This window comes from Branchiostoma floridae, chromosome 10, assembly GCF_000003815.2.
Source record: "Branchiostoma floridae strain S238N-H82 chromosome 10, Bfl_VNyyK, whole genome shotgun sequence".
NCBI lineage: Eukaryota > Metazoa > Chordata > Leptocardii > Amphioxiformes > Branchiostomatidae > Branchiostoma > Branchiostoma floridae.
In genome coordinates this window covers 3,308,133-3,322,794 of record NC_049988.1, presented here as the reverse complement: position 1 = coordinate 3,322,794, position 14,662 = coordinate 3,308,133, and the positions used below count along the sequence as shown (strand labels likewise).

Here is a 14,662-nt window from a genome sequence, read left to right as displayed (position 1 = left end):
CAGGAGTAATTGATTGATTGAGTGATTGATTGGTTGATTGATTGAGTGAGTGAGCGAGTGAGTGAGGTTCAAATGACTTCATTATCATAGCGACTGCTTGCAACTGTTACCTGACGCAAAGTCTGTTTTGTTTATCTGTTTTGTTTATTTGTGAAGCTTTGATGTCGATGGACTAGACCATAGGTCTTGATGCACACAACAGGAGGTTGGTATGCATGGTTTTTTGCTTACACCTTTTCTTTAATACTTCATACTGTATAAGTAATACATTAAAATTATCAAAGTTTTATTCCAATAGAAATGGAGATATAATATAGTAATAGTGGCAATTTCATGAATATTTGATATCCGCAGTTTCAAAATCTATGGACTAAAGAAACCTCCTTCATGAAAAATGGTATGTTCCGACCAATGCGCATGCGTTAATATTCCCGTACGAGCTGAACGTGGTTCTTCGAATATTCTAAACTAATATTTATTGAAAACGTTTATTTTTAAATCCGTGTGTGTAGTGTGAAGCATCATTATGTCTTTCTGTAAGGATGACAAGGTGAGTGACATTAAAAATCCCCCACTCAGGGCCACGGTTTGTCCTCAAATCCCCGCCATGTGTTAGTGCCCCCCTCCCCCTTGCCGGCCCCATGTATGGCGCGTTTGGACCTGCGTTTGCAACAAATAATTGAACTTTTGAAGTTCACTTATGACAATGCAGAAAATCTAGACAGCTTTACCGTTACATGTAACTGGAGGAAAGTATACTGAATGGTTAAAGATTGATTATGATATTTTGTGCACACGTGCATTTTTAATGGTGGGGGGGGGGGTCAGAAAGTATAGAAGTTTTCATGAATTTGACAAAACCAGAGAAGCTACGTGTAAATTTGTACTTATATCAGTGATAGAACTAAAATCACCTTTTTCCAAGCCAAACAAAACAAAAACAATTCCTCACAAAATGACAACAATATACTCCAAAATTATGCATCTTCTTTTTTCCTTCTTCTTCATATCATAAAAGCTCCTTGTTCATATCAGTGCCTTCAATCTTGGAGAAGATTACTAGTATTATGGCACTTTTGGGTGATCACTGTTGCCGGTGCAGGCTGTCTCTGAGTATAACCCATGTGCAATAATATATAAACCAAAATCGTTGTCCATAGCACGTGCCAGGTCAAGAGTGTCAAGATCTGTGGGATCCACCTGTTAGTCAGTACCTTCACGGCAGGGCTCTAGCCAGCTCGAATTTTTTTTCCGTCAGCCAATTCCCATCGTCGTGAAAACACTATTCAAGGAGTTAGAGAGACTGAACTGAGACCTTGAAAAACGGGTTTTAATGAGATTATCGTATGCGAAAGGGCACCGACACACATTGTCAACAATCATAACAATAGCAAAACAAACAGTGTGTGGCTATTACGGCCGTGGACGGCGTCCCCAAGCCGCCTGTAGCTTCCACCAAGGAGCTTTTATCAGATTTTTGTCCGTTAAGGTTGACGGATTGGCTTTAAAATTTTTCCGTCAAACGCAGCAAATTTCCGTCAATTGACGGAAAAACGGACGCTGGCTAGAGCCCTGCTTCACGGTGAACTTAGTACATAGTGCTAAATCAATGTTTCCTTGACTGTCAGTGTCATATTGGCTTACCAGTCGTTGGAATGACTTCATTTTGTTTCTGCCTCCAGGTCAAAGATTTCAAGGAGCACTTCTGCAAGGAGGTAAGATCTTACATACAGGTTTAGGTCTCATTTGTGTATAAGTAAGTTGGATCATAAGTAGAATACAACATGGTTTATTCTTTACCACCCGATATACAGAATGGAGAAATCACCAGTTTTGGCTCTCCCTCCATTGTGATGGTAAAGTTTGATAAACAAGTAAATATAAACAAATAAATCCGAGGCACCAGCTCTACTGTAGTTTAACTTTAAGGATTGTCTGAAGGCCAATCCGATCCAAGCGTAATACAAAACACACAGTTATATTTCATTTATGTCATACCTACCCAAGAAAACACCTACATAGATGAAAAAAGAGTATTCATGCATTAACATGTGCTTGACTGGGTGAATTGTATAATGTAAGTAAAATCTTCTTGACTGTGTGTTTTGCAGGCAGAGACTATCGTCACTGATGACTTTCCCAAGAAAATTATTCAGCTGGATGAACTGCTCAAGGTAACAGTCGTACACATAGTATTATGCAAGTTAGCCTGGTATCCAGCTGTAGTATAGAGTCTCTTCTGTCCTCTCCGCCGACTCGGGACCTATAATACGGCCGGATACCAAGCTATATGCAAGAAGCGTGCGTAGTCCAGTGGTTAGCTGCCCTGCCTCTGGAACTAGAAGCCATGAGTTTGATTCCAGCAGTGTCGCTCACCTGATCGCATGCATGCTACCAGTACCAGAAAGTGTTGCTGTCCATAGGATGGCGAGTGTAAGGAGCCCTGGTAGACATCGGATGGTACCCAGGCTAGATCTGCTCCCCAGTGTAATGGTGTCTAGTGCGTCCAATTTCTTGTTATTGTAGGAAAACCCTGTCCAAATGCCTGGCTTAATGTCTGTAGTGTCTTGATTTTGATAAGAGTTCCCAGTAAAAGTGACAAACCAATGCAAACTTTTCAAGATTTGCAGTATTTCCACCCTCACACTCAGGGTTGACCAATCGTGGCAAAGCCTAACGATATCACCCCTGACAACTCAGCCACAGAATTCGGTTATTACTAGGGGCGTGGCTTCTATCCAGTAGACATCCTTCGGAGAGATGGCTTTTTTGTTGTCGAAAGCTCGGAAAGGCGCCATATAAGGCGACTCATTAATATTCAAGAGCAAGGTAACAGTACCGGCATAACGTTTCACAGTACTTTCAGCGTCCAGCCGTCTTTATTTAGGTACCAAATTTAACAGTTGTCGGTTCTGTGGGCATAGGTAACCACGGCATCAATGTATACCGACCTAGCATATGAAAAAAAAACATTACCGTCACGCAAAGATAAACAGATCTTTGTCCACGCGGCGCCGTACCATGTGTACGCTGTTTGTTCGAAACTTGCAATCCGGTCGCAGCGACAAATCAGACAAGCTCATTAATATTCATAAGCAAGGCACCCCTAATACCCGAATTCTGTGGCTGAGTTGTCAGGGGTGATATCGTTAGGCTTTGCCGCGATTGTCAACCCTGAGTGTGAGGGTGAGTAGTTCAAGTTCTAATCATGTAAAATCTCATTTGTTTCTTTGCAGTCTGACATGTTCCAGTGTGTAGACCTGACCCAGATGCACATGGAGCTGAATGTGCCCGTCCCAGACCCCATCCTTGTTAACTCTCATCAGGTAAGGAACTACTAGTACAGCTATGTAATTAAGGCCACAGCAATTTAATTTTATGGATGGCATCAGATGCTCCATGATTTTCACCTGATTGCACTGCACACATAGGATCACCTGAAAGCAGGAGGGTAAAATCGACCCGTTGGAAGGCTGGGACTGAGAGGGATTTTATTTTTATTTTTGTCATACCTATCCGAAAAAGCATTTCAATGTGAAATGCGCCAGAAGTTGAGAAAATTTGGTGTCATTGAACAAAAAGTTGTAGCAACAGCAATGCCACCACCCTTGTTGGGCAATGGCACACTCAAAGTACACACACAAATGTGTATTGTACTTTGAATTATCCTATGGAAGCTCTTGTTATAAAAGAACCCCATGTGATAACCCAAGTTATCAGCTGGTCCAGAAGGCACATTGTCAAACGTCATCACAGCCCAGTTATAACATATACAATATGACATGTGTCTTCAATACACTTTCTTAAGTTTTAAAGTCTTGAGTGTATAATGCACAGCCTTACTTGTAAGAAATAAGACATCTGAACTGTATCTTGTTCTGTATATTTCAGCCAGACGCCAAGAGAAGGAAGCTGGACCACAACTTGGATGATATCCAAGGTAAGCTCTCCATCCAAGGTGAGGGTTCTGCACACATCTCTCTTTCCCATTGCACAGTATTCTAGCTAGTCCATTTTTAGAGCAACAGGTCACCATGCTATAGATTTCAACCACCACGCTAAATGATGGGTATGATACTCAGTTTTAAGTAGTGCAGTGGTCCTTTGCTAGTAAACTGTATTTGCTTGTAGAGCAATGTCTGATAAGATATCCAAACTGACTCGGAGCCAATCAAAACTCTCGTCTGTATTTTATGCAAACATTCAAATGCCAATGGTCTCTCTATTATATAGTATTAATGGTGCCACACTATTGTAAACGAAAGCAGCCAGAGAAGTGAACAGAGCTAGAATATGATGGAAACCAAGCTAACAATAATTTTGAACTGCACAATCCACGAAATAATTTATCAGTGGTCAAAATACCCATTGCACTTTGCCAAGGCAACCACATTTTGCTTGATGCAACTCAATTTCAAACTCAGGTTGCACAGTGCACAACCTGAAATGTTGCAGTTGGAACACTGCTTTTCCCCACATACACATTCACATGTACGTGCATAAACGTTTGTGTATACAAAATGTATTTCTTGATAAGATAAAACATAAGTGCATGTTACATGTAGATGGAGGAAAAGATAATGGGTAAGTAGCTGATTTGAAGAAAGTACTAACTTGGAAGTGCGGCAACCTGATATGTACTGTTGATGCCGCAACCTGCCTTTTGATGGCGGAAAAAAGGAATTTGAGCGAAATGCACAATGATAGAAAAAAAATTAATTTGATCTACGAACAAGATTGTTAACATTGGTTTAAAGTTAAGAAGCATAACTGAAATTTGACCATTGTTTTTTGTTTGTCTCCAACAGGTACCAAAGTCATCTTGAACCCTGGTGGGATGGTCACCTGTAACACCAAGCTGACAAAGATTATCGAAGTCATGAAGCCAGAAATCAGGACTCTAGTGGAGAAGTGTAACATGGTAAGAAGATTGGTGTCATTGATCATGTACATATACTATATTGATATACATGTAACAACAAGCATTTTTGTTACATTGGTATTTGTGCCATAATCCCACACCAAAACCAGTCACAGACTAGCAGGAGTGAAATATACTGCATTTGCTTTCAAATGTTCCCTTTCTAGCTTGAGTTTACTTATATAGTATACATTGTATGTTATATATACATGTACTTACAAGAAATGTTGGGCTTCTCATCTTTTGTTTTATGTTTGTTTCTCATGCGACATCAGTTGAATTAAAGCTAGAATCTGTCACAAACCTTTCGGTTTATAGGGCGGTGCCTATCCATTTCTAAAGCTCCTGTGCCACACATTTGTTCAAACACTAGAGCAGGGGGTTGGTTCACTCGTACATTGTAGGTTTCTTGACTTAACAATGCGTTGTAATCTTGCACCAGTTGAAGATGTGGGTGCAGTTGCTGATCCCGCGAATCGAGGACGGAAACAACTTCGGCGTATCCATCCAGGAAGACACGCTGGGCGAGCTTCGGCAGTACGAGAGTGAGGCGGCGGCGTATCTCGACCAGATCTCAAGGTAGATCGAGAAATGTTCACGGCACTTTGTGTTCACATGTTTCATGGTGAGCTCCAGGGTTCTAGCCAGCATCTGTCCATCTTTGACAGAATTTTGTTGCTGGGGACGGATAGACAAAAAATCCGTGCCATGACAGACAAAAATTGGCATTAAAATTCTAATTGAACCAAGATGTGTCTACCAGCAAAATTTGCCCCTCAAAATAAAGGAAATAGCATTTCAGAGGGTCTAGATTTTAAAAGGAGCATACCCCCAGACCTCCCTAGGATTGTCACGCCTTTCACAAATTTCCATTCAAAATCCTGGGGATGGCTAGAACACTGGACTGAGCTCTAAACACAAATTTATCGCACCACCAAAGCCCTTCTCCCACAAAAAAGACTCTTTGCTGTGAAAACTGCTTTGAAATTTTTTTCCTGTGTCTTCTGCCAACCTACCTCCTTATCTAAGAGCTACATGTACTTAAAGTATATCATGTCATACTATATGTTGTGTAGGAGACACCTGTTATGGTCCTCTCTAATGCTCAGTCAGGTTTGACTGAAAAGTACCGAGAGGATAGATATGATTAGACAAGTAACAGTTGATCATGCCAGCACTGTGGAAATCAAATGTTCTGTCTGTCTACAACCCTTGCCCAGTCCCTACTTTGGAGTTGCCACCTGGCTGTATGTAAGTGCACTGGTGTTACCATTTTGTACAAGTTGGAACAAAAGCGCTATCACAAACTAAAAAACGCTGGGCCGGGAACACTCCATGTTCTCCTGAAGCGTCTTGTGAAATCAAATCCCCGCAAACATGCATTTACACTATTACTGTAAGTGCTGAAATTTTTGCAGTGGTTTAATGTTCGTGGATTTTGCATTGCAAATTTACCACATACTTAATCCCAGCGAACTTAAATGCATTTACAGTAGAGCTGTGTACCTTAACAAATTTTCAGGTACATGTACAGGCACAGGTACGAGGGATTAGGTACAGGTCTGGACCTGCACCTGTACCTAAAAAAGTTTAACCAAATATATGCAAGTTAAACATGTAGCTAACTGTCTTCTATTGTCATAAGTTGTCATCTTTGCATATTTGAATCTCAAAACAATTTCTTTGCAAGTTTTCTGAAGTTTCAACTGCAAGATTATCACCATTGTCATTCTTGATTCAGGATTTACTTGTCCAGCAGTCTTAAAAAGTAGTGTTCAATAGTGATTTAGTTTGTTTAGGTACAGGTACAGGTACACAGATGTTTAGGTCCGGACCTGTACATAAACAGTTTTTTAGGTACGGTACAGGTACGGGTATTTAGGTACACAGCCCTAATTTACAGTACTCTGGAGAGCCAAATCACAAAATGTAACCCAGCTTTTACCCTCACTTTGACTACTTGTAGGTACTTCATAACAAGAGGGAAGCTGGTGTCTAAAGTAGCCAAGTATCCCCATGTGGAGGACTATCGGCGGGCGGTTGAGGAGATGGATGAAAAGGAGTTCATCAGCTTACGACTGGTCTGTTGTGAGCTCCGTAACAGCTATGTAAGTACTGAAAAAGTCAGCCCAGATCTTTTAGACAGGGTACGAGGGGCGTTTAACAAGTAATAATTCTGACCCACTTCCAGTTGTCTGATCTAGATGAAATTTTGCATGTGTAATGATTCATATCTCTATAGTTTATGTTGCAAAAAAGAGCTCTGAACTAATTGTGGTTTCTGATTTACTGGTGTTTGAACTGAGTTAGGTGTGAAATGGACCAGGTGTGAAATGGAGCCAGTTGAGTGTCGCCAGTGATCCGGTTTTTGTATTTGAAAGGACGCACACCAAAGGAGACTTTTGATGAAATGAAAGAAACTTATGGTGATGATGCCCCATCATATGACCTTGTAAAACGCTGGCATCCTGAATTCAAACATGGCCGGAAGTCTGTGGAAACAGCTCCCAGACCTGGTCATTCCTCTTCTGCCATTGATGAGGCATCTGTTGGAGGAACAACCTGGGGTGTCCTACAAAAACAGTGTCCAGAGCTGCATCAAACGATGGGAGAAATGCATAACTCTGGGTGGTTCCTATGAAGAGAAAGACTAATAACTGTGCCAAGATTCATTAATCCCCTGCTATGGGAAATGAGTCAGAGTTATTACTTATTGAACGCCCCTCGTACCATGCAAGTAGTAGTTCGTGCCGACATTCATTCTACACTATATTCAGTTGCTTCTTTCCTATTTTCTCTGGGAACTTTAACAGTCTATATACATACATACTGTCAGTCAGTCTATGCATACTATGACACTAGTGCAATGACAACAGTCTAACACCTGGAATATTTGATTCTCGTCCAAATTTTGGACGAGGGCACTGATCGGTCCGTACTGTCTAACACAAGCTCCCTGCTAGTCACAAGGAACTGGAAATGGTTAACTAATCAATGAAATACTATTCAAAATGGTGTTGGAACTCCTGTTCGAACAAGAGCTCAAGAACCCTTAATTTGCTCATTACCTGACGTCATCACCAAAAGATATAAATGTACAATTGAGATAGGTTGGAGGAGTGAACATAGGAGCAAACAACTACCTGGATGGTACTCAGGCTAGAGATACGGCCATCAGTCAAAGACACCAAAATAGGCCCAATATTTCCATTAATAGTTTTTCTCAACATATGAGACCAATTCATCCATCTATTCTCGAGTTAGATGTATCTTGTTGACCAAGAAGACATCAACCTCCATTTTTCAAGGTCAAATCTAAGAGGGGATAGACAGTGTTTGGAACAGCTGACTTCATTTGCATGTATGATTATGTAGAGCTGCTGGTTTTTCTTCTATGGAAAATAAATCTCTCTTTTTTGATATGTGTTAAGACCCGGAGAGATAATTTTGTCACTAATGTTGGTTCTCTGCTTCTAGTTTTTGTTTAGTTTTCTGACTGTTGTGTTCTCCTATTTCAGGCCGCCCTACATGACCTCATAGTGAAGAACATTGAAAAGATCAAGATGCCAAGAACCAACAACACCGAGTCTCTCTACTAGACACACCTGCCGGATTCAAACAGAGACTGCTGATGGTAGACACCTCTACACATGCTGGGAGGCACAAGGCACTATGGGTAGCACAGGGGGCTGCCAAAAATTCCAAAAAGACCTCTACCAAAAATTTTGCGGGGTAGTAGAAATTGGTCAAATTATGAGAATATTTCTTGTCCCCAGCATTTGTGGATAGAAATATTATTCTTACAAAATATTCTTCCATTTTATCAAATGTGTACTAATTTTTTCGTTATATGGTGTTGGTTTTACAAGGTGCTATACGCACAATGCCCTATGTTTCCCAGCATCCGATGGGATCAGTACTAAAGTCACCACATTTGAACAGTGGTATGAGACCCTCAGCAAGCCAATGTAGCAAAAGTTGCATAAACAAAAACTCTTAACAGATATATTGAACTAAGTTTTAATTCATACCTTTGAACACAAAAAAATTGCAAGATGTTTTACTCTATAGACTTGACCTTGATACTCCTTTGTCAAACAAGAAGACAAGGACTAAAAAAACGCATATTTAAGTTTCATAACTTTGACAAACTATGATGTTTAACGATATGTTGTTTCATTTCTGTTAGATTTGTGTTTTCAAGATTTTTTTTAATGTGCCAACACTAATGTTATGAGCCAACTACTCTGGAAAATGCAGTGTTGTGCATGCTTAATAAAACCAATATAATATTTAACAAAAGAACAACTGTCTGAAAAACAATGTTGACTGGAAAACTATTGCATGGACATACACCCTAATTATTTTGCAGAACAGGTTGAGTATTTTTCACACCATTATGAAAAAAGACATCATTTTTTTCATGAAATGTGGGATAGAGATTTTTTATCATCTTGATAACTGATTTTTTTAATTGTCACATTATCATTATGATAGTTGTTTTATGTAAGTAACATTGTGGCCCTGCCACCCAGGTTTTTCCTCCTATTTTTATGATACTTAGTTTTTCTCGGAGGAAGAAATCCCAGAAACATCAAACCATGTAGGTGTGTCAGACTGTGTCCTCTGTTGTATGATTTTCTCAATAAAATTGTATTGTATCATACTTGTTTTGTATTTTTCTATCAACAATACTTGGATCAAATTCCAAAAGGAACACCTAGTCTAGCTTTGACTATGTAAATCAACTGCTGTGGTTCGTCGAAAAGATAGACGAAATGGCGGACAACGCAAGCGGTGGAGGGAAGTGCACATATTTTAGGACGTCATGACACAACTGAGTTGTATTCGTATGTTGTGAATATTGCTGTGTATTCTAACGAGGCAGATTCTAGTCATAATGCAGAAAAATGACCCAAAACTGACTTTGTTTTTTTTACAATATGTCGCTTTAATTATGTTACAATTTTGAAAACCCTATATTTGTACACTTACCAACAAGCTTTCGATCAGTCCTCTGATCCTTATCAAGTTGAAATGACCGAAAGCCTATAAGTCATACTTCCAGACCGAAAGTGTGACGTCAGCAATGGATCAACGTGCTTGGCAGTCGGTATCGGCCCCCGTCTCCGTTGAGGGAAGGTTGGTGGGCTCTTTAAGAAGAAGAATAGGAATGATATGAATAAACCGTACGGATCAATGTGTTTGCCTTCTAGTTCTGTGAAGGTAAACCTAGATAAAACACAGAACATAAGTTTTAAAAACGTCCGATTTAGCCCCCATTTCGATAGATCCCCTTTCCACTAGACGGCGATCGCGCTGCGCTTGTACGTAGCCGTATTGACTTCTTACGGTAGATCTCAAAGAAAACGGTATAGTAAAGCCGCGATGCGTTATATCAGCCTAAAAAATGGTTCCCCGTTCTTGGAAGGGGTTGATAAGTCACGAGGAACTATTTTTGAAAGCTAGACCGCAGTTAGAAGTCATGTAATTACGCCTGAAAGTTGACCAATTTTCAGGGTTTCAGTGGTGCGTTTCGCTATTGTTTTCGGGACGAGTTACGCACTGCATGGGGTTTTCCGATATACCGGGTTATAGGATAAGGATCAACTGCTTCCGGGTCAACAATACTTATAGTGTAGTGTTGTTGCACTATCACCTGGCAGTAACTTTAACACATTTAATGGATTACTGTACTCTTGAGGTTGTTTTTACATACCATACTACAATGTAGAGGCTTTTCGTTATGGGGGAGGTTTATACGGAATACGGATAGACCGGTGCCATACTACAGGTTTGTAAAAAAAGTGACAGCCTGTGCCAATGTCGAAGCTTTCCCGGCTATCAAGGCAAGTTTATACGGATGGAACAGAGACTTTCTACAATAAAGATTAGCACAGTTCTTGTCCTGTCGAGATTTTACGTTACTAAGGGAGTTGTATTCAGATACAAATGTGCCATACTACAGGTGTGTCCAAAAAATTGACACAGTTGTGTCAATGCCCAAGATTTGCGTTCTTAAGAGAGGTTTGTATGGATCAAACAGAGACTTTTTACATGTGTATCATATAGAATGACACTGTTCTTGTCCTGTTAAGATTTTACGTTATAAAGGGAGCTTTTATTCGGATAGAACAGTGCCATACTACAGGTGTGTCAAAACAAATTGACACAGTTGCGCCAATGCCGAAGATTTCCGTTCTTAAGAGAGCAAGTTTGTACGAATGAAACAGAGACTTTCTACATGTGTATCATATAGAATGACACTGTTCTTGTCCTGTTGAGATTTTACGTTGTTGAGGGAGGTTTATTCGGATATAATGTCATACTACAGGTGTGTCAAAACAAATTGACACAGTTGCGCCAATGCTGAAGATTTGCGTTCTTAAAGGAGGTTGTTACGGATGAAACAGAGACTATTCACATGTGTATCATATAGAATGACACTGTTCTTGTCCTGTTGAGATTTTACGTTATTAAGGGAGGTTTATGCGGATAAAACAATGCCAAACTACAGGTGTGTCAAAAAAAAATTGACACAGTTGTGCCAATGCCAGAGATTTCCGTTCTTATGCGAGGTTTATACGGATGGAACAGAGACTTTCCACATGTGTATCATATAGAATGACACTGTTTTTGTCCTGTCGAGATTTTATTTTGTTAGGGAGGGTTATTCGGATAAAACAGTGTCATACTACAGGTGTATCAATCGCTATTAGGGAATGTTTAACGGATAGAACAGAGACTTTCTACATGCGTATCATATAGAATGACATTGTTCTTGTCCTGTCGGGATTTTACGTTATTGAGGGAGGTTTACGCGGATATAAATGCCATACTACAGGTGTGTCAAAATAAATTGACACAGTTGCGCCAATGCTGAATATTTGCGTTCTTAAACTTTAAGAACGCAAATCTTCAGCATTGGCGCAACTCCGGAAGGTTGTTACGGATCAAACAGAAATTTTCTTCATGTGTATCATATAGAATGACACTGTTCTTGTCCTGTTGAGATTTTACGTTATTAAGGGAGGTTTATGCGGATAGAACAGTGCCATACTAGAGGTGTGTCAAAAAATTGACACAGTTGTGCCAATGCCAAAGATTTCCGTTCTTAGAGAAGGTTGTTACGGATGAAACAGACACTTTCTACATGTGTATCATATAGACTTACACTGTTCTTGTCCTGTTGAGATTTTACGTTATTAAGGGAGGTTAATGTGGATAGAACGGTGCCAAACTACAGGTGTGTCAAAAAAATTGACACAGTTGTGCAAATGCCAGAGATTTCCGTTTTTATGGGAGGTTGATATGGATGAAACAGAAACTTTCTACATGTCTATCATATAGAATGACACTGTTCTTGTCCTGTACAGGTGTGTCAAAAAATTGACACAGTTGTGCCATTGTCAGAGATTTCCGTTGTTATGTGAGGTTTATTCCCATGGAACAGAAATTTTCTACATGTGTATCGTATGGAATGACACTGTTCTTGTCCTGTCGGGATTTTACGTTATTGAGGGCGCTTTATTCGGATATAATGCCATACTACAGGTGTGTCAAAACAAAGTGACACAGTTGCGCCAATGCTGAAGATTTGCGTTCTTAAAGGAGGTTGTTACGGATGAAACAGAAACTTTCTTCATGTGTATGATATAGAATGACACTGTTCTTGTCCTGTTGAGATTTTACGTGATCAAGGGAGGTTTATGCGGATAGAACGGTGCCAAACTACAGGTGTGTCAAAAAATTGACACAGTTGTGCCAATGCCAGAGTATTCCGTTTTTATTGGAGGTTTATACGGATGAAACAGAAACTTCCTTCATGTGTATCATGTAGAATGACACTGTTCTTGTCCTTTTGAGATTTTATTTTGTTACGGAGGTTTATTCGGAAAGAACAGTGTCATACTACAGGTGTATCAATCGCTATTAGGGAATGTTTAACGGATAGAACAGAGACTTTCTACATGTGTATCATAAGGAAAGACACTGTTCTTGTCCTGTCGGGATTTTACGTTACGGGGGGAGATTTATGCGGATAGAACAGTGCCATACTACAGTTGTGTGTCAAAAATTGACACAGTTGTGCCAATGCCAGAGATTTCCGTTCTTAGGGAAGGTTGTTACGGATGAAACAGAGACTTTCTACATGTGTCGATTTTTTTGACACACCTGTAGTTTGGCACTGTGCTATCCGCATAAACCTCCATTAATAACGTAAAATCTCAACAGGACAAGAACAGTGTCATTCTATTTAATAAACATGTAGAAGGTCTCTGTTTTATCCGTACAAACCTGTCTTAAGAGCGGAAATCTTCGGCATTGGCGCAACTGTGTCAAATTGTTTTGACACACCTGTAGTATGGCACTGTTCTATCCAAATAAAATTCCTGTAATAACGTAAAACCTCAACATTACAAGAACAGTGTCATTCTATATGATACACATGTAGAAAGTCTCTGTTTCATCCGTACAAAGCTCTCTTAAGATTGGAAATCGTCGGCATTGGCGCAACTGTGTCAATTTGTTTTGACACACTTGAGTATGGCACTGTTCATCCGAAAGAAAACTCTCTTTATAACGTAAAATCTTAATAGGACAAGGACAGTGTCATTCTGTAAGATACACATGTAGAAAGTCTCTGTTTCATCCGTACAAAGCTCTCTTAAGATTGGAAATCGTCGGCATTGGCACAACTGTGTCAATTTTTTTGGACACAACTCACGGTAGTATGGCACATTTGTATCTGAAGACACCTCCCTTAGTAACGTAAAATCTCGACAGGACAAGAACTGTACTAATCTTTATTGTAGAAAGTCTCTGTTCCATCCGTATAAACTTGCCTTGATAGCCGGGAAAGCTTCGACATTGGCACAGGCTGTCACTTTTTTTTACCGACACCTGTAGCAATTGGCACTCAGGTCTATCCGTATTCCGTATAAAGCTCCCTCGTAACGAAAAGCCTCTACATTGTAGTCTGGTATGTAAAAACAACCTCAAGAGTACAGTAATCCATTAAATGTGTTAAATTTACTGCCATATCACCGACTTAGGTGATCATATGTGCAACAACAATACACTATTAGTATGGTTGACCCGGAAGCAGTTGATCCTTGTCCTATAACCCGGTATATCGGAAAACCCCATGCAGTGCGTAACTCGTCCCGAAAACAATAGCGAAACGCACCACTGAAACCCTGAAAATTGGTCAACTTTCAGGCGTAATTACATGACTTCTAACTGCGGTCTAGCTTTCAAAAATAGTTCCTCGTGATTTATCAACCCCTTCCAAGAACGGGGAACCATTTTTTAGGCTGATATAACGCATCGCGGCTTTACTATACCGTTTTCTTTGAGATCTACCGTAAGAAGTCAATACGGCTACGTACACGCTCTCTCTGCGACCTAAATAGGATATGCCTAACCTTCGCTTATCATACAAACAAAACAAAACACAGAATGTGTAAAAAGATTCGTATACAATTCGTTGAGGGATACATCAAATTTTAGGTCGCAGAGAAAGCGCGATGAGAGCGCCGTCCTATATAGTGGAAAGGGGTATTACGAAGACAATAGGACAGTTAGCTGGGCTTAATGGCGTTATCAGATTCTGTGTAAAGAATAGAAACACCTCAGAGGACACCACATTCATAAGAACAGATTCTTAGCACTTCCGAGAAGACACCACATCACTGCACAAGATGGGTTACAACTCTCAGCACATCTTGACGATAGTCT

At 40.0% G+C, this 14,662-nt stretch overlaps 1 protein-coding gene and 1 long non-coding RNA gene across 3 annotated transcripts; both read left to right on the top strand.

Moving 5' to 3' along the window:
- The first annotated feature begins 371 nt into the window (after positions 1 to 371).
- On the top strand, positions 372 to 9,587 carry LOC118423891 (proteasome activator complex subunit 3-like). 2 transcript variants are annotated; one of them, XM_035832207.1, is made up of 9 exons: positions 372 to 550; positions 1,683 to 1,715; positions 2,112 to 2,174; positions 3,237 to 3,326; positions 3,892 to 3,940; positions 4,809 to 4,921; positions 5,364 to 5,500; positions 6,888 to 7,029; positions 8,440 to 9,587. In XM_035832207.1, exons 1-9 carry the CDS (start codon positions 527 to 529, stop codon positions 8,518 to 8,520), a joined length of 732 nt encoding a protein of 243 aa, XP_035688100.1. In that variant the 5' UTR covers positions 372 to 526; the 3' UTR covers positions 8,521 to 9,587. The 2 variants fall into 2 exon arrangements, with proteins under 2 accessions (XP_035688100.1, XP_035688099.1); XM_035832206.1 differs by having other exon boundaries at positions 3,892 to 3,958.
- Positions 9,588 to 10,235: 648 nt separating this feature from the next.
- Positions 10,236 to 12,874, top strand: LOC118423902. Its single transcript, XR_004832135.1, has 2 exons — positions 10,236 to 11,072; positions 12,298 to 12,874. It is a non-coding gene; the product is annotated as an uncharacterized LOC118423902 (long non-coding RNA).
- The last annotated feature ends 1,788 nt before the right edge of the window (positions 12,875 to 14,662 follow it).